Source organism: Bison bison, unplaced genomic scaffold (genome assembly GCF_000754665.1).
Source record: "Bison bison bison isolate TAMUID 2011002044 unplaced genomic scaffold, Bison_UMD1.0 scf7180017864141, whole genome shotgun sequence".
NCBI classification, from domain to species: Eukaryota; Metazoa; Chordata; class Mammalia; order Artiodactyla; family Bovidae; genus Bison; species Bison bison.
This window is the reverse complement of record NW_011494713.1, coordinates 4,633,882-4,654,565: the sequence shown is the minus strand read 5'-3', so window position 1 is coordinate 4,654,565 and position 20,684 is coordinate 4,633,882. Positions and strand designations below refer to the sequence as shown.

The window sequence follows — 20,684 nt, the reverse complement described above, 5'->3', positions numbered from 1 at the left end:
CCCACACTTATTCAGACCTTCCTGACATTCACTGATCTCTGGACCTCAGCGGACCTCCTTGCCTCTTTTACTTCGCTGAGGAAGGGGAGGTCATCACTTAAGAAAAGGCATACTTTTCTCAACGTTTTGCAACTTCAGAGACATCTGTGCCTGTTCTTCTTTTTCTTTCATTCTGAGATCTCCTTATTTCCTTTCATCAACCTTTGTACATCTGCTCCTCCAAGTTCTCTGCCTGAAGCTCTTCCCGAGTCTGGGGAGATTCCAAGGGAATCTTCCCGATCCAGCGATCGAACCCACATCTCCTGCATTAGCGCGCAGATTCTTTATCACTGAGCCACCTGGGAAGCCCGCCTCTGTGCTGTACTGACTTAAAAACCTTTACCTGCGGCCCCTAAACTCTGCCACAAGCCTTAGACTGACACAGATAAACGTGATTTCTGACATATGCTTCAGACTCAGCAAGACCATCATAAACACATTGATCATGCTTAACATTGTATCAGCTTTTTAAAAACAGCTGCTTTAAATAAGATGGCTTACTAAAGTTGATAGGTAAGTAATTTTACCTTTCTTTCCACCATCCAGATGTAATCAGCTCTGATCTTTTAATCTGTTTCCTTAAAGAATTTTTCAGTGCTCAGTTGTACATAGTTGAAACCATATAACGTAAGTTTTACCCTTTTTTGCTTATTATAATGTAGTATTTCACACTCATTAAGAAATTTTGGTAAACTTTAACGTATATATGCCATAAATAGGTATGCATTAATATTTAAACAGTCTCCCTCCTTTTTTCTGATATATTTTAAACTAAATTCCAGATATCAGATTATTTCACCTTCATGTATTTTAGGTTACATCTGTTTTAATAATATAGCCATTTTCTTACTTAATCACAGTGCCATTATTGTGCTTAACAAAGTTAGTGATAATTCCTTGAAATCATATAATACCCAGTCTACAACTGAATTTCCCTGTTTGCCTCAAAAAAATGCCTTTTTACAATTGGATTTTTCAGGTTAGGATTGTTTTAGGTATTTTGTTTTTAATAATTTATTGGTGTATCTGTAAAGTTTGTAGTCACTTCTACAGAGAGGTCTCTGTTCTTCTGATTATTTCACTGGGCTGTCACTCTCTTTACTGACTTGCTGTCAAAGAATAAGTATAAAGTAGACACAGTCATGACTGAGGAATGGTGGAGAAGCCCTAGTGGGAGAGGGTTTAGGAGTGAAGAAGAGCCAGTGGTCAGGATAGGGCTGGACAAGAGTCTTACACCTGAAATGTGATAGTTCACTGGCACAGAGCTATTCTTGGTTAGTGCCTTGTTTTACGTATGTTACACATTTTGATAAAACTGAAATGTTGATGAAAGAATTGTACTGTCTCCCTTTCTAGTGTCTTTCTAGAACCTTTTACTGTCATTTATTACTTTTATTCATACAGCAAGTATTATTGAGTGCCTTCTATGCATAGAGTTAGGAAATAAGGTAAAATAAGTAAAATATATGATATTAGACCTAAGTGATATGAAGGAAGCTGAGAGAGATATGGAATGCTTAGGGGAGTGGGCTCCAGTTATGAAAGTGTGGCCAGAGACTGCCCTGTTGAGAAGATCATAGTTTGAGTAGACACCTGCAGGGGCTGAGGAACTGAGTTGTGCAAATGTCGGGGGAAAGTGTTCTCTAGGCAGAGGGAAGGACAAATTGTAAAAATCTCCCTGCAGGAATCTGCCTGCCAGTTTTGGGCTAGGAAGGAGGCTGATGTTGTCTCAGAGTAGTGGCCTGAGGAAAGAGGAGTCACAGGTGAGGACTGGAAGATGGTGAAGGGCATTGTAAAGATTTTGGCTTCCAGAGGCACGTGATGGAGGAACCTTTGACAAGTTCTGAACAGAAGAGTGTATCTTCTAATTTTTCATTTGATGGGCTCCCTCTGGTGGCTGTGGTGAGAATAGCCTGAAGTGGGCAAGGGCAGAATAGCCTGAAGTGGGAGGCCATTGTGATAATCCAGGTGAATGGATAGTGGCTTAGACCAGAGTGTTAGCAGCAGAGATTGGATTCTGGATCCGTTTTGAAGGTAGAACCAGCAGGATTTGTGAACATACTGAACATGGAATGAAACAGACATGGGAAAGGCTGGGATATGTAGGATATTCAAAGTCGACAACCGTCACCACGTAACTAAGTGTTTGTGCATCCTGGTGGTCAGATTTCACTGTGACTGGACTTAGAAGCATCACAGTAGTGATTTCTTAACAAGCAATAAATTTAATGAATAAGAGAAACAGTAAAATAAAAAGACAGTCTTCAGGGTGAAAACTGTAGTGTTCTCAGGTATGCTCCATACTTCACTTAACCTTTCTGTGTGCTTTAATTCTAACTCAGCGCTGTTCTGGAATGGTCAGTAGGCATTTTCTATAAAATTCACCCTAAGTGTAAGTCTCACTGACCATTCCTCTGCCCCAATCAGCTTCATATATAAATGTCTCAAACTTAAGTCTCGCTCTCTTATGGGCTTCCTCTTACCTCCAGAATCTTCCAAATGTAGCATGGTAACTGGTAGGAAATATAATTAACTTTGTTATTCAGAAATGTTAACCTATGCAAGGTAGGGTATCCCTACTTTTAAGAAAGAATCTGATTCCTTGGTTTTTATAATAGAATTCAGTTTTATAATGTATCCATCTGTGTCTAGAGCAGATCAGTTTCCCTTTCATCAGTCAATCGCAATATCTTCATCCCGGCTTTCTCCAGAGGAAAAGCGCTATCTCAGAAACTTTACTAAACTTTACTAAAGCCTAAAACTTTGCAAGGAGAGAAGTTATGAAACAGACTGGATGATACTCATTTATTCTTTGAGTCGTTCATTGAGAAATATCCCTGAGCACCTGGCATGGGCCTGGGAGTACTACAGTCATCAGGGCCCTGGTCCTGCCTCCGGAGCTGACAGCGTTGTGTTCTGTGTTTAGAAAGATTTCACTGAAATCGTGTTCGAGGCAAAAGTCTGGAAGTGGGAGGATTCTTACGACATCAGACCCTGGTTTCTCTCATAGATGCTGAGCCTCTGGAACCAGAGACTGTGTCTCCTTCAGTCTAGTAACCCTACTGTGGCGCTTGTGGTAGGCACCAAGCCTGTCTTTGTTGAGTGAACAACGAAAGACTTCCAGGGTATCTACTAGAACTGTCTCACGACCATGGGTTGTTGAAACCTGTCTAGGTTTAGTTTTCTTGCACCCGACCACTGCAGCTTCATGAGCCCCTCCCTAACGTAAATTCATGGATATGGTAAATTCAAAGAGGGCAAGGCATGGTGCCAGGAGTCTGTCCTATGAACTCTCTAGCCGTGTGTTAGGAGGAGATACTGGTGGGATCCTGGGCAGTTTCTGGGGAATGTTTCCTCAGATGTGTGAATCCCTTCCTGAGTCCCAGACCTGCTTCCTGAGTCCTCCATCTCAGCATACCCCTGTCCCTTCCCAGCCTGACACTCTGAACAACCACCTTGCTCAGAGCCAGACCTCCCTTAAAGTCTGTGTTTGCATTCTTCTCTCAGATGCCTTTCTGATCCTTGGTTGACTAAGGAATGTTTTTCTGTGTTTGAGTTTATCTGTTTTGTGTTTTAAACAGGCTCTCTGATTGAACAGCTCACCACAGAAAAATACGAGTGCATGGTGTGCTGTGAATTGGTTCGTGTCACAGCCCCAGTGTGGAGTTGTCAGAGCTGTTACCATGTGTTTCATTTGAACTGCATAAAGAAATGGGCCAGGTCTCCAGCATCTCAAGCAGGTCAGTCATTTCTGTCTTCTGAGTAGTTTTTCTCATCCATTTGGTATGTTCAGGTTTAATTCTCCTTGAGTATTTTATCTGCAGGGAGAGTATGTTGTCTTGACCACATATTTTGGATGACCATTATTAAGCTATAAATCTTAAACCAGCTAAACATAACACATTAAACAATAACCCTGTGTACGAGACAGCAAAAGAGACACTGATGTATAGATCAGTCTTATGGACTCTGTGGGAGAGGGAGAGGGTGGGGAGATTTGGGAGAATGGCATCGAAACATGTATAATATCATGTATGAAACGAGTCACCAGTCCAGGTTCGATGCATAATACTGGATGCTTGGGGCTGGTGCGCTGGGACGACCCAGAGGGAGGGTATGGGGAGGGAGGAGGGAGGAGGGTTCAGGATGGGGAACACAGGTATACCTGTGGCAGATTCATTTCGATATTTGGCAAAACTAATACAATATTGTAAAGTTTAAAAATAAAATTAAATTAAAAAAATAATAAAATATATTTAAGGTACAACATAATCAGTGACTTTTACTGAAAATGGTTGTTTTATCCAAATAGCAACTATAGAGAACAGCTTTTTAAAAATTGAGGTACAGTTTATGTACAATGTAACGTAACTTTCAGGTGTACAGCATAGCTATTCAGAATTTTCAAAGGTTATATTCTGTTTATAGTTACTATGAAATATTAGTATATTTCTTGTGTTGTACTGTAGATTCTTGTTTTGTACTATAGATCCTTGTAGCTTATTCATTAGAAACGATTTCTTGTATAGTTTGCTTTAGAAAATTTATAGAAAGAAATATTTAATTTACTTTTAGGATTTTGAGTTTGCTATAGCTTTAACAGATCTTCTCCATAGTATTTTGTGGGCTTTTCCTGAAGTTATAGTAATATTTAGGGATAATGCAAATATTATTAATTATATATGCTTTCTGAACTTTGGCTCTCCTAATTTAAAATATTTGGGTTTTCTTGCATGTACTCAAGTGTTTGGGGGCTTCCCTGGTAGCTCAGCTGGTAAAGAATCATCTAAAATGCAGGAGATCCCAGTTTGATTTCCTGGGTCAGGAAGATCCCCTGGAGAAGGGATAGGCTACCCACTCTAGTATTCTTGGGCAGGATAATGCAAGTATTATTAATAATATATGCTTTCTGAACTTGGGCACTTCTAATTGAAAACATTTGGGTTTTCCTGCATGTACTCAAGTATTTTATCCTACCTTTTTTTTCAAACCAAGGTTCAGATGATTACTTTGATATTAAAAGTAATAGAACATTCTCCCACAAAATAAAAAGTTAATTTTATGAAATGGTGGAAATGTTAACTAAGACTGTGGCGATAATCATACTGTAATATTTAAATGTGTCACATCAACGTGCTGTGCACCTTAAACTCACACAATGTTATGTGCTGATTTGATCTCAATTTTAAAAAGTAGGATGAAATGCATACCTACTTTATTCACAGTATCTGAAGTCCTTATAAATATAAGCCTAAATCCAGTATTTAAGCAAAGCATTCAGTATTGTGAACTCGTTTCTTTTAAGTCTGATCTTTAAAATGTTTTAAATTACACGTGCTTTTGTAAGGAAAGTATTTTGATTTCCTCTCATTTTTCTTGACAGATGGCCAGAGTGGTTGGAGGTGCCCCGCATGTCAGAATGTTTCTGCACATGTTCCTAATACCTATACTTGTTTCTGTGGTGAGTTTGTTTTACATGCACTGGTGTGTGCTGCTTTCGCTCTGTGCATTGTGCCTTATTTCCCAGCACAGGAGAGACGGTGTGCTGGGCGTGCTTTAGAAGTTACTAATGAGACTTCAGGGCTACGGTGTCTGAGACATCACATGCATGTGGTGTGTACACAGCTAGAGTCACAGGCCTTTGTATTCTTGGCAGACTGTTCTGGAGATAGGCCTTCTCATCATGTCCACCAGATCACCTTGGTCTTCTCTTTAGAGCAGAGCTAATCAGATGGCAGAAGTGGGCACAGGCTGCTTCTCACCTCTAACTGTAACTCACTTTGAAATTCCAGATTTGGATAACGTGAGTGAAGGGTAGTGTGAAGTGTACTTTATTTAATTCAAGAAATCAGTCATTGGCCTTTATAATAAAGAGAGATTTTCTGTAAACCAGCATTACAAACTGTATCCTTGTGCTCTTCCTCTTTATGGAATACTGCTTCCTGTTTAGAAATAGCTTGGTTCTTCCATGTGTTAGGAAAAACGCTTTTTGTGATCCAGATGCTTGTATCTGTTGCTAACATATTTCCTACATGTCTTTTCTCTCTCTTTGTTTCCTTCCTGTCTTTAATGGCTAGACTTTACCACCTGATGGATAGGGAAGCCTGATGTGCTGCGGTCCATGGGGTCGCAAAGAGTCATACACAACTGAACGACTGAACTGAACTTACCATCTGGCTGTTGATTTCTCAGATTATATTTCTTAACCATTTTTCTCCCTCCTTAAATTACTTCATTTTTACTCTGTCCTCATTACCTCTCTGAAACTGTATTCAGAAGTCATCGATGACTCCCTTCCTAACCAAATTCAGGGCTGATTTTATAAATTCTTAAATTTTTTGGCCACTCAGCAGCCCTTATTACTTTTGACCATTCGCTTCTTGAAATGACTAGCTCTGTTTCTTTTCTGCTTGCTGTCCTTTTTCTAACTAATTTGCTCACATTTCTCCTTTCTTGTTATTTAACTGCCAGCTTCCACCAAGAGTTGGTCACTGACCATCAACAGTTTTTAACTTCTAGACTCAACCTCTTTGTGAACTCAACTATCTTCTTTTCTTTAAATCCTCATCCACTGTTTCATTCAAGATCTTACCCCAACCGTCCTCTTCCAAAGAAAACTTCCCTTTCTTATCTCCACTCCCACTTTGGCCACTCTTATCCAAACTCTGCTGGTCTCATATGTTTCATTGCAAAAGTCTGAGGCTTAGTAGATACTGAATTAGTATTAGTTGAAGGAATGAATATTCTTGAATGTACTACTGAAAAGGCAGCAAGATATCAATTGTAAATTGGACAATAAGACCAATACCAAGGCTTAATTATTTTAAAGGATTTTTAAACATGAAGCACCATAATGAAATTTAAAATCTTGTTAAAGCCTTCACTGACAAACTGTATGTGAGAACCTAAGAAGGTAAAAGAATCTGGGGGTGAAGGTCAAGATGCTTGAGTGAGGTAGAGTGATGTGGCAATGCAAATAATGGCCTTGTTGTACCTGAGGACTTTGCCCTACTCTGCTCTTCAGGGAGACCATAGGTTTAATGTACTTTATTGAGAACTTATTAATGTACCAGGCACCATGAAGAAACAGAGGAATGAGACTATTAATTGACTTCGCAGAGGTTAGAGGCTAAGATTTAAGACACAATTAAGTTGCTGTTCTACTTGAAGTACAGAGCCTGTGACTTCTGGCTGGATGATAAAAGGGGCCTTCATGAAGGAGGTGAAATTGAAATGGACTTGGAAACTAGGTTTAAAACCAATAAGGCTTAGAGTCTGTTGTGAGGAGTCATCCAGTTATGGAGCCCAGGGCCTATGAAGGTGGAGGAGTAAGAGATGACTGGAAAGATAGGGGTGACTTCTTCATGCCAGGCCTAGATGTTGGGACTTCATTTGTCAGGCTGTGGGAAGCCACTGAGGACATCAAAGTGATTCTTTATGAAGATCAGTCTGGCAGCAATGAGTAAAGTATTTTGGGACCTAAAGAGTTTGGGGACTTATAGTAACTCAGGTGAAGAATACTGAAAGTCTGGAATGGGTTTTAGACTAGGACAGAAAGGCAAGAGTGTAAAATTTCAAAGGTAAACAGGAATTAACAACAGTGGGAAAGGAAGGAACCCAAACGTGGCTCCGGAGTTCCACGCTTTTGGAAATGGTGATACCAAGAACAGAAATGGCCAGGTCAAGAGAACCAGGTTTGATGGAAACAAGTGAATTCAGTTTAGAAATGTTGAGTTGGAGGAGTAAGACAACCAGTGAAAGATGTTCTACAGGAAGTGAGGAATATTTGAAGAAAGATCAGGATTTAGAGATGATAGTCGCAGTTGAGAGCAATAGATGAGAGACGCTAGTAGGTGAAAGGGTAATGAGGGAAAAGAAGTCGATACTGCAGAACCCTGGCAGGTGAAGGGGAAAGAACCACCTTTTAGAGTCAGGGAAGGAGGTGGGGCCACTGAAAGATGGTAGGAGAAAACCTGGGCACCATGTTGAAGCAAGAGAGCAGAGTCAGGGAGGTTTTTCTGATAGTGTGGAGATGAGGTTCTGGCCAGTAGAGGAAGAGCAGGAGCTGAGGTGGAGGGAGACAAGGTGTGAGGTACACTATGTAGGAAAATTGACAAGATTTGGTGATTAAACAGAATATAGAAGAAAAAGGAGGATGACTCTAGTTTTTGAGTTTGTGAGACTCGACAGTGATGGTATCACTAACAGAAACAGGGAACCCTGAAGAAGCTGGGGCCTAAGAAAAAAGATGCTAACTTAATAGATACATAGGCAATTTGAAGTGGCTGAAACCTCAAGCACAGATGTTCAGCAGACAGTTAGACATGTGGGACTGAAACTGAGGGTTCAGGGCAATGTAGAAAATAAAGATTTAGGACTCATTGGCCTTTAGGTGTATGGAACCTCACAGAAATGAACAAGATTTCTGAAAGAGACAGGCAAGAGAGAAAAGCAGAGGCCAAGGATCAGGAATTGGCTTCATTTAGGGTGTAAATTGCCCGAGTGAGAATGAATTCCTCAAGGTTGAGGGGCAGTCCCATGCTCTCAGTTTTACTCTTCCTGCCCATGCACTGAGTTCATGAAGGAGGCTTACTAAAGATTTTTTGAGTGACTTGATTATAAAACTGTAACCCTTTTATGCCTATATTACAACTTTAGAGTAGGCAAGTTCCTACTATGCTGGGGAGCCTCTGTTCTTTCCGTCACTGCTGCCTCCCCGCTGTCTTCGCTTATTTCCTCTATCTGGTTCTTAGATATTCCCCTGTCAATTCAAAGACCCATTTATAGAAGGACTTATTTTAAAGGATTATTTTTAAAATCTTAGATTAAATTAGTGAAAGTGACATTTTTGTAAGTAAAAATGACTAGTTTGTCTTTTCCAGGTAATCCCAACTTTATCATACTCGGTAAAGCTTTTGACAAGTAGCATTACATTCAACTTTTTATTTGAGGATAATGTGTTTATTGAACTAATGAAAACCTCACTTGTGTTTCATACTGTCTGGTTATATTGTATGATTTCACTGAAGTCTACGGGATAACAGTTGAAATTATTTAATTAATAAATTAATAACATCTCTGATCTAATATGTTTTAGGCAAGGTAAAGAATCCTGAATGGAGCAGAAATGAAATTCCACATAGTTGTGGTGAGGTCTGTAGAAGGAAACAGCCTGGCCAGGACTGCCCACATTCCTGTAACCTGTAAGTTGGAACCCTGGACTCCGGGGGATTCCTGGTGAACATGCTTTGCTTGTGGCTCTCAGTGCGCATATTTGGTTAGTGTGTAACAGGCCTGGGAGAAGGACAGCGTGGTATCATTCACTGAGCACTTGCTGTGTGCCAGGTACTCTACAAAAGTTGACTTGCTGAATCCCAACCACAGTCCGGTGATGTATAGGTATTTATCATCTCCATTTTACAGATGAGGAAAGAAATGAACCATAATAAACAGTTGATCAGTTACAAATAAATTTCTACAGACTGACTTCAGACATAGGTTTAATTCCTGTGTTCATCACTTAACAGTTATGTGATGTTGGACAAATTACTTCTCTGAGCCTCAGTGTCTGAACCTGCAAGGTAATAATGATATGATCAAAACTAGTTGCAGAATTCTATGAATATTAAATTAACACACTTAAGAGACTTGGCCCAGAGCCTGGCACATGGTAAGTGGTCAAAAAATGGTAATACTTGCTTTTATTACCCAAATCTAAGAGTAATACAGACACCAGAATGTTATAGTTGCTTCTGCTGTTATCTAGTTTCTGTTGCAGGAGCAGGAGTCGGATCAGAGGTCTTGTGATCAGCATGTGGGGGTGGTGCTGGGGACTGTCAGTGGGAGAGCTGTTCAGACTGGGCTAAACAGCATGGTCTGCCATCTGCTGGGCAGTCAGCCCCTCCTCTTCCTTTGACTGCTTTCATAGATCAGAATCCAGAAACTCATCTATTCCTTCCCTCAACTGGCATTTTGAGTAAATTCAGTAATAAGAAATTAACCCTTGCATGAGTTATCTTTCCGAAGCCTTCAATAGAAATGGGCCCCTGTTGTGACTATCAGAGGACACCAGCAGTGATGCAGACCAGATGGTCAGTCACTGAAGGAGCATTTTAAAACACAAGCGCCCAGTCACTGCCTCAGAGCAGTTAAATCAGAATTTCCTGCGGTTGGGTCTAAGCTTTGTAGTGTTTTTTTTTTGTTTGTTTTTTAAAATTTTTATTTATTTTTAATTGAAGGATCGTTGCTTTACAGTATTGTGTTGGTTTCTGCCATACATCACCATGACTCAGTCATAGGTGTACATATGTCCCCTCCCCCTTGAACCTCCCTTCCTCCTCCCAACCCATCTGACCCCTCTAGATTGTCGCAGAGCACTGGTGTGAGCTCCCTGGGTCATACAGCAAATTCCCGCTGGCTGTCTGTTTCACTTGTGGTAGCGTATATATTTCCATGTTACCCTCTCCATTTGTTCCACCCTCCCCTTCCTGCTCTGTCCACAAGTCTGGTCTCTGCATCTCCATTGCTGCCCTCGAAATAGATTCGTCAGTACCATCTTTCTAGATTCCATATATGCATTAATATACAGTATTTGTTTATCTCTCTCTAACTTACTTCACTCTGTGTAATAGGCTCTAGGGTCATCCATCTCACTGGAACTAACTCAAATGCATTCTAAGCACTGTAATTGTAAAAGCTTTCCAAGTGATTCTGATACATAGCAGTGTTGTGAATCATTACTCATTAAGTCCAGGTCTCAGGGATGTTTGAAATAACCTGGAATCATCCACACCTGACCAACAGTTTGTCTCTCAGTCTAAAGTTATTTAACTGTCCAGCCATGAAAATAATTTCTTCTGAAAGTGTTGAGGCGTGTCATATGGAATGTAGCTATTGAATAATGATACTCATCCTTAAAGAAGCACGCTTAATCTTAGTCTTCTGTGGGTCAGTCTGTCACATGGGTCACCTTAGGAGATTGGACACATGTTTCTAGATTGTTTTCAGTGTTTAAAACTGATTTAGTAATTATTATTACTGATTTAGGAGTTACATAAAAAAATCCACGCAGGCATACCTGATGTTTATAGCAAATTCTGATACCTATTTGATGAATTCAACTCATCTCTGATTGGCTTGTAACTCCCAAAGGATTGTGATTTGCCATCACGCAGATGCTACCTCCCCCCGCCTCCCCCACCAAGTTCCCAAAATGTTTTAAATAGTGATATTTCTGTGTAATTACCAGGGGTGTCTGCTTTGAAGAGGGTAGTATTTGTTTAAATATATCCATTTTGTTATTTTTTTCCTTTGGTCTCTTTTTATCATAGCTCCTATAAAAAAAGTTCTGTTCAGAGGCCTGATTCTGACCTACAGCGTATCATTGAGCCCAGTCCTTTCCATGAGTTCCTCTTCCCTTTGTTACTCACCAGCATGCCTCCCCTCACCCCCGCCTTCTTTTCACTGTTCGAGTTGTTAGCCCATCACCTGTTAGCACTTCATTAGCAGATGAGAACATGTCTGTACTTCTCATGGACCTAGCAGATTTGAGGTCTGTTACACTGAACAGGGAAGCCTGGCATGCTGCAGTCCGTGGGGCCACAAAGAGTTGGACACGACTGAGTGACTGAACTGAACTGAACATTGATTGAGTTCTGATCTGCTGCTGCTGCTGCTGCTGCTAAGTTGCTTCAGTCGTGTCCAACTCTGTGTGACCCCATAGATGGCAACCCACCAGGCTCCCCCATCCCTGGGATTCTCCAGGTAAGAGTACTGGAGTGGGTTGCCATTTCCTTCTCCAATGCATGAAAGTGAAAAGTGAAAGTGAAGTCGCTCAGTCGTGCCCGACTCTTAGCAACCCCATGGACTGCAGCCTACCAGGCTTCTCCATCCATGGGATTTTCCAGGCAAGAGTACTGGAGTGGGTTGCTATTGCCTTCTCCTCTGATCTGCTAAAGGACTCTATTGACCATCCTGAGTGGCAACCTCTTTATCCCTACGCACTGCACTAAGTGGGCCAAGACCATATTTAGAAATGCTTTCTTTGACTGGTCAGACCCAAATAAGACCAGTATTTTGACTTGGGCTTTTCTTTTCTAGTTATTCTAAAATGGTACTGCTATCAATCCTTTCTATATAAAAACATTATTGGTATCTTTGTTTAAATAGTTAATCAACTTTAGATAAATACTAAAACATGTCATAGTAAGTTTATTTGCTGCCATATTCACAGTCGGGGTCAGTTGGGACAGCTTTGTTCAGGTTTGGATACATAAATATGTTTTATTCATCAAAACTTTTCTTTTTTAGTCTGTGCCATCCAGGACCTTGCCCACCCTGCCCTGCCTTTATGACTAAAACATGTGAATGTGGACGGACCAGGTAAAGTTAGACTTGTACTCCAAAAGAAGGCTTCAGTTTCCACATTGATGGTTTATGTATGAATTTCTAAAATGAAAGATTAGTAGGTAGGTGCAAATAGTATTTATTTACTGTCATTAATACATGGTAGGTATAAATAGTACTTTTCTGTAAATAGTAAATCCTGTGCTGCCTTAATCCTGTTTTGCAATCTTTTAAGTGATTAAAACGTTATAAAAAAGTGAGATTATTGTGTTAGGTGAAATACTATGGGACTTTTTTCTTAACATCTCCAGTGGATGAAAGAACCAGGAGTTGAACCCCAGCCTGCTAAGGTTCAGGAGGCAAGGATCATTTATCTGTGCCTAGCGTAGTATCTGGTGTCTAGGAGGTTTTCAGTGAATATTGTTGAAAGAAAGAATAAGTGGCCCCCAGAGCCCGCCCTCTTTTCATTACAGTGCAAGTTATGCTTTATCAGTGCAGGGACCATTGGTAGCTGCAAAGCTGTGGAGTGCTTCTGAGGTCCAGTGAAGACCATACAGTGATTCCTGAACCACAAGACAAGATGGAATAGTGCAGATTTTTCAATGATAAACATTTTTTAAGTGTTTACTGAACTTACAAGAGTAGCAGTGTAGCCTGAGAATCACATGCAAGGCCTTCTGGTCAGAAAGCCCAGGTCACATTTGGGCTCTGCCACTAACTTGTTGTTGACCTGGGCAAGTTGCTTTCTCCTGCTGAGCCTCATTTTTCTTATCTTCTTATGGTAGAAATAATAATGTCTTCCTCAAGGGGTTGATATTAGCTGTGATGCCGAGCACTGGAAACTGATCATCTATGTATGTAACAGTGACTTTTTAAAACAAAATACACAGCTGAAGTGAGAGTAGTGGAATAGAGCAGAATTTTTTGTGGGAGAGTAGACTGCAAGCTCTAAACCATTACCCTGGAAAGAAACCTGAAGACAATTATGTAAGAGCAGTGGCCTCATATCCTTCTCTGGCTAATAGGTCAGCGAAATCAGGATGTTTATTAGAACAAAGCCAGAATTATTTCCCTTCCTGAATCAAAGTCACATACAGTATGTTCTTAAGTACAATATTATAGCTACCGAAAATGCCAGAGTGCAGGGTCCCAGGAGAATGCCATTGTGCTTTCATTGCAGGAATATTCATTAGAACTACATCTTCCAACTTCTCCACCCAGATCTGTAAGATACTGTGGGAGCTCCAGGCTCTTTACCCTCCTGCATGCTGCTTCAGCTCAGGGGAGAAATCACAGTGTAACAAATACTTAGGCCCTCAGTTCCTCTCTGGCCAGAAAATGGGGGACAGAGAAGCAAAGGAGGAAAAAGAAGAGTGGAGAAAGGAAGAGTAATTGAGGGAGTGATTGGAGGAGGGAAACAGAGAAGAAGTAGGAGAAATGGGGCCCAGAGAGGTTTAGTAGGTTTTGGGGAAGGGTTAGTTTAGCTGTCGAACAGGACCTCAATGTCCAACATTAGGCTAATGCCGTCTTTATGTTTTCTCTTTTTATAGGCACACAGTTCGCTGCGGTCAGGCTGTCTCAGTTCACTGTTCGAACCCTTGTGACAATATTTTGAATTGTGGTCAGCACCACTGTGCTGAGCTGTGCCATGGGGGTCCATGCCAACCTTGTCGGGTCATATTGAACCAGGGTAAGTGGTGAGCACACCAGCCAGCCCTACTTAGGGACTTTTTTGGAACCTTATTTACAGTTGTATTGATGACATGGATTTTTCTCAAGCCTGTATTCACAAAGACTCTATTAGGTCTGTTATCTTGGGTAGAAGAGCTGGAGATATATGAATGATTGGATGGTTTTCATTATTTTGGTCACATAATACCAATATAGGTCATTGTCCTATAGAATTTGGACAGTAGGGGTTTTTTTAATGCTGTTTAAAAGTAACTGCTTGGGAAATCTTTTTGCAGTGACTACTTGAAAAGGGCGCAGAAAAGGCCAAAGCAATCTTGAAAGAGAACAAATTTGAAAGACCTGATTTTAAGGCTTATAAAGTAATAGTAATCACGACATGTGGTTATTGGTATAAAGGTAGACTAGTAGATTCTAACAACAGAGTCCAGAAATGGACCTTGGTATATTGCAGTCAGTTTATTTCAGCCAAGATATTAAGTTAATTCAGTGGGGAAAGGAGTCTTTTTACAAGTAGTCCTAGAACAACTGGATGTTTATATGGGAAAAAAGTGACCCTCAACCCCTGTCTCACTCTTTACACAAACATTAGTTCTATATGGATCTTGGACTTAAATGTAAAACCCAGGAACAGTTTCCAGAAGAAACTGTAAAAGAATATTTTCATGACTTTGGGATCAGGCAAAGATTTCATAGAGCAACAAAAAATGTTAAATTGAACTTTATCACATTAAGAAATTTCTGTTCAACAAAAGACAACATTAAGAAAATGAATAGATAAATCACAGATTGTATGCAGAATATTTAAAATACTCCTTCTAAAGAAAAACAGAAAGATAGTCTCCTACAAATCAACTTGAAGAGGTACTTCACAAAAGAAAATCATTATAAATGGTCAGTAAACACATAGAAGATGCTTGACACCTTTAAACACTAGAAAACTGTAAATTAAAGGCACAGTAAGAATAGAATAGTGTAACAGTCTAAGGACTCTTGCTGGTGGCCTGGTGGTTAGGATTCTGCGCTTTCACTGCCGTGGCCCAGGTTTAGTCCCTGGTCAGGGAACCTAGGTCTCACAAGCTGTGTGGTGCAGCCAAAAGGAAAAAGAAGATAGTGTAGTAGTTCCTTCTAAGGTTAAACATAGAGTTGCCATGTGACTGTGGTTCTACTCTTCAGCATATACCCAACAGAAGCTTCTAAATGGATGTTCATAGCAGCATTATTCGTAATAGTCAAAATGTGGCAATAACGCAAATACCTATCAACTGATAAAGGGAATAACGTGATATATCCATAAAAAGGTGTATTATTCAGCCGTGAAAAGGAATGCAATATTGATACATGCTATGAAGTGGATGAACCTCCAAAATATTATACTAAGTGAAAGAAGTGAGTCTCAAAAGACCACTTACTGTATGCTTTCTCTGTTTTTATGTTTTCTCTGTCTTTAATCTGCAGAGATCCTGGGCTGCAATGCATTGGTCCTGTAGTTTTAGTTTATTAAATTTTACTTTGATGTGATACTGTTGATCTATGTTGGCACTTAAAATAAGAAATAGCCCTATGAAATGTTTTGTGGTGTGTACTATAAGGATGTTACATAGGGAATTGTGCTGTATATTATTTAGTGTTTTGTTAATGGGTCCTCTGACAAGAAGGTCCTGTTTGTTCTTAGTTCCAAGAATAGTTGTTTTTCCTCAAAGATAATATCTTAGGAAGCTGATATAACTGACCTGATATAATGTCTATCTTTATAGTGTGTACTTTTTAGCTATGATTCATTCTGTATCCTTACCATTATTTTCCTTTTTATTTTCACATCTTTTATGTTCTCTTCATTTGTCTCATATATCCTTATATGCTGCATTAAACCTATTTTGAGATAAGGCAGGAGTAAATCTCTACTGGCAGTTTGGTCTTAGCAGTATAGATTGTCTTTGATCTGGACCATTTTTAGCTCTTGATTTATATTGGACTAAATGACACTTTTTTGTCAGATTTGTATGGATCCCAGTCTCTTCCTTTCTACTTTTGTGTATGTAGCTGATTTTTTCAAACCCAATTAAAGACTTTTTGTTTGTCCATATTATATATCTAGCAAAGTATTTAGGCCATCAGTATCAACTGAGTATCAATTAGGCTGTATCAACTTATATTCCCACCAACAGTGTAGATGGGTTCCATTTTCTCCACACCCTCTCCAGCATTTGTTTGTAGACTTTTTGTCTCAAGGTGTTTTTTAGTTTCTGTTTTGTTGAGGTTTGTTTTGTTCCCTAGTATTGTCATCAGTCCTAGAGAATGTTCGTGTGTACTTGAAAAGAATTGTCAATTTTCTGACCCTTGATTCTTTGGTTCATAGCTATCTTATACCTCTGGAAAAAAAGAAGTCTGTTCTATTTGAGCAGACAGTAAAAAAAAAAAAAAAAGCCTGCTTGCACAGTCTGCCTGTTGCTAGGATTTTGTTTACCAATTTGTTGATTCTGCCAATCTTGATTGCATATCCTGCACCTATAATTCATCTAATAAGTAAATCTTTATTTAATGAGTTTTAGAATAGGGAATGAAACTGCCCATGTATTTACTGGGAGAGTAAATGTATATTTTAAAAAAATCAAGTATCTTGGTTAATATCTTAATTGACAAAAAGTTTTCATTATAAAATAAAAATGTAAAGTGGCCCTTATCAGAAAAATTACCTAAATTGATGAAATTTAGTCCTTACCAGACTTTGTTACATATTAGTCAGAAACCAACTCTTTTCTTGTTTGCTTTGAAAATAACTCCTTAAGTGCAGCACATAAAGCAACCCATTATTTCTTCAACCCACAGAAAAATCTATAGATATTAGACTGAATTCTCTGTATAGTCAATAAAAGTCTCAAGTTCTTTGAAACACTTTTTACTCAGTGTCAGGACTCAGACATGATTACTTCAAATTTAACAATAGTAGAATACAAATTAATAAGGATTTTATATTGTATCTATCTTAAATTTTCTTTTAGCAGCAGACACTTTTCCTAAGCACTTTATGTGAACCCCAAGATACGAAGTATTACATCTATGCTGCTTGGTTGAAATGAGGGTGGAATCCAATCATCAGTGCCTCCATAATTACCCCGTTTAGCTTCCATCTTCTGTGGCATCTCCATAGGACCCCAGGGAGCCTCATGATCCATGGTTTCCAACCATGGCCTTATGGACCAGAGACTAGTCTGTTTCACTTTAATGCTCATGTTGAGGTGTGCTGCAGGGGTACCATGAGATGTGTTAAAATTAACAAAACCTTCTAAATTTTTTTCCTATGGTAGAGCTCTTAGGTGGGGCTTAGAGCTGCTGTATATGCCACATTTATTTCTGTGCTGGGTCTGATCAACAGTGGTGAATAGGATTTTGTGTCTTCTTATAGATTGCCTAGAGTATTTTAAGCACTTGTGCAGATTACTAATCTTTCATTTTTGAAATTGTGTCTTCAAGTATGCTACTGTGGCAGCACCTCCCGAGATGTGTTATGTGGAACAGACATAGGAAAGTCTGATGGATTTGGGGACTTTGGCTGTTTAAAGATATGTGGCAAGTAAGGTTTTATGTTTTTCTCAGTTAGAATAAAGCTGTATTTAATGCAACAATTATGTAATAGTGTGTTGTTTTTCTTAACAGGGACTTGAAATGTGGGAACCATACGTGTTCTCAAGTGTGTCACCCTCAGCCCTGCCAGCCGTGCCCACGGCTTCCCCAGCTGGTGCGCTATTGCCCTTGTGGGCAAACTCCTCTCAGCCAGTTGCTGGAACTTGGAAGTAGTGGTCGGAAGACATGCATGGATCCTGTGCCTTCATGTGGAAAAGTGTGTGGCAAGCCTCTGCCATGTGGTTCCCTAGGTAACTAGTGGGCGGAAAGTTGTCTTTAAAAAAGTAAACGTAAATATTTGGCGGCAATGACTACTTAAACAAAATAGTATTTAATTCCAGTTACAGTATCAGAGGTTTTTCTAAATAATATGATCAGATTTGTGTGGTTACTTTTTCTTTCTTCTTAAAATATACCTGTGAAAGCTCACATTTGCCCAAATGATCTTTCTATTAGTAATTCAGGTATTGCCAAGTCAGTTGTGGTTAGATACTGTTTTGTTGGGGCGGGGCGGAGGGGAGAGGTTGTGGTGTTTATGATTTCTCTTAGCAGCCTATACTAGTATGAATGCCAGGTATCCTTTTAGTAATTTAGGGTTCGGCAAGTGTTTAGAAGCATTTTCGTATAATAGAAACATTTTAACTGGGTGAGGCATTTTAAGAACTGAAATTTTTTTTTTTTTTAATTTTATTTTATTTTTAAACTTTACAATACTGTATTAGTTTTGCCAAATATCGAAATGAATCTGCCACAGGTATACCTGTGTTCCCCCATCCTGAACCCTCCTCCCTCCTCCCTCCCCATACCCTCCCTCTGGGTCGTCCCAGTGCACCAGCCCCAAGCATCCAGTATCGTACATCGAACCTGGACTGGTGACTCGTTTCATACATGATATTATACATGTTTCAGTGCCATTCTCCCAAATCTCCCCACCCTCTCCCTCTAAGAACTGAAATTTTAAGTGCACTTAAACTTTATTCATTTGAACCACTCAAGAAACATCTTTCTCTTCAGATAGGTTTCCCATCTAACTGAGAATAACACCTCCTGAAAATCATTTTGAAGAGACATTTTTCAAAATTTACATTACCTTCTTTCTTTGAATAGAGGTTACCGAAGATAATTTCTTACCCCTTATTTGACTGAGAGTCATCATTTCCCTGAACCTCAGTTATTGTATTCTACTGAATACACTGATTCCCTCTGGGCTTGCTGAGTTTTCTCAGGTATTTCCCCATAGCAAGGTGCAGTTTGACTATTTTACTTATTTGTTAAACATTTTGGTTGTTTAATTTTCTTGTGAATGCTTTCAGTATGCCCATCTGCCTACCTTTAGTGACTCTCCTTTTCTTCTGACTTGTGGGCTTCTGATTTCTTGGATATAGAAACCAGAAAAGTTTTGTTGAGATTAGCTGTAAAGCAATAGTCTGAGCTTCTGACTGATACTTTCTGAGGCAGTCCTTGGGATATGTGCATGTACAGTTTTACAGTGAGTTGGCAAAAAGCTGCGTATTTAGAAAAATGAAACTGAGCAATTGGGTCTGTATAAAAGAGGTGTTCCTATAACTATCTGTGGTAAAGATAGACTCTTTTAAGTTTGGTTTCCATTTTTCCAAGCAGAAAGATTTCACATTTCTTCCAAGTACCAGTAGGAGCACCCTACCTAATTCCTTTTCTCAGTCTGACTTTAAAATTATGTAGAGAGAAAAAATGCCCTTTTCTCTTATTTTAATACATTTCAACCTCGTCAGGAAAATCGGTTGTCTGTTGCTTCTCTGTGCCTACCAGGAAAATGTATCTTCAGATAAGCCCTGTGAAACAGAGATCAAATGACTTGCAAATCCAGAGAGACAGTAAAGATCTTCCCATTTCAGAAAGCACATGGGTCAGTTTCGTAAGAGCTTCGTATATGACTAGATATACTGCTCTGATGCTCACGTAGCTCATTGGCATGGAGAGAAAGAGGAAATGTGAAATGGGTGACTGCAGAGGGCCTTGAGCAAGAGAAGGACAGTAGCTGTCAGTATGAACAGACCTGGGGATGGGACAAGACCTGCTCAGGAGTTTAAAGAGTAACTGCTATACTTCAGCAGAGTTTTAATCATGGAAAGCTTTTAAGGAGCTAAGGTGAGTTGGATTGAGAAGCTCAAAGAAAAGCCCATAACTAGCAGTAACAGTGGATCTCATGTTTATTCAGACCTGGCTTATCTATAGAAATCTTGTTTAGGTCCATTAGTATCTTACCCAGTAGGAAATTTCCATCCTAGTCACACAGCTTTAGTACAAAAGACTAGGTGGTATTCTGCTTTCGGGATGGTAGCCTGAGGAGCAAAACAAGCAAAGCTAGGGAAAACTATAAAAAAAAAAGCAAGCAACCATTTGAAGTCTCTGGAAACTGTCCTACACACATAACTCCAATGCAGAAATTTATATTGAAGAACCTACTAAAACTGAGTTAAGAACAGCAAGAGTCTGTGTTGTTTGAGTCACAACCTACTCCCTCCTTCCCTGCCCCTTCCCAAATCAGCTCAACTAAAGGATGGATGTGCCCAAGAAATCGGGGCTTCATCCACCCTCAGTTCCCAGTCAAGGGTTACTTGCTAGAAGGAGCAGACCATCAACATTTCTTATCCCCCCAGCTCCAAGTTGAAAAGGCTAAACTTCTGGTAAGCACTACTGCCAGGTTTGGGGTTCCCTTCCTCCATACTGGTCACACATGGATTGGAGGCCCTGTTCCAGTCACAGCAGGCAGGAGTGCTGGAGCCTCAGTCACCCTCACCCCAGTTCACTTGTAGGACAGAGGTTTCACAATGTGAGACATGAGCCAAGAAAACTAGAGGCTGTGGTCCCACGTAGCACCCAGTGACTGAGTGACCTTTTCCAGTGGGGAGAGACAGTCCATAAGAAAAGAGAGCTCCAAAATATTCCCTAAAGGAACTGAGTTTAATTTGAAAGAGAGTGTGGAGAAGTCAGACCTAAGGGCCCTT

General features: G+C 39.8%; 1 protein-coding gene across 3 annotated transcripts in view; it reads left to right on the top strand.

Annotated features, from left to right (window-relative positions):
- Positions 1-20,684, top strand: part of NFX1 (nuclear transcription factor, X-box binding 1) — a 66,612-nt gene that overhangs the window by 11,028 nt on the left and 34,900 nt on the right. For all 3 annotated transcript variants that reach the window (XM_010840125.1, XM_010840124.1, XM_010840126.1), the window contains exons 3-9: positions 3,621-3,779; positions 5,423-5,500; positions 9,137-9,242; positions 12,349-12,420; positions 13,935-14,074; positions 17,548-17,647; positions 17,731-17,948. In XM_010840125.1, the coding sequence (XP_010838427.1) occupies positions 3,621-3,779; positions 5,423-5,500; positions 9,137-9,242; positions 12,349-12,420; positions 13,935-14,074; positions 17,548-17,647; positions 17,731-17,948 (873 nt within the window). The remainder of the gene's footprint in view (positions 1-3,620; positions 3,780-5,422; positions 5,501-9,136; positions 9,243-12,348; positions 12,421-13,934; positions 14,075-17,547; positions 17,648-17,730; positions 17,949-20,684) is intronic.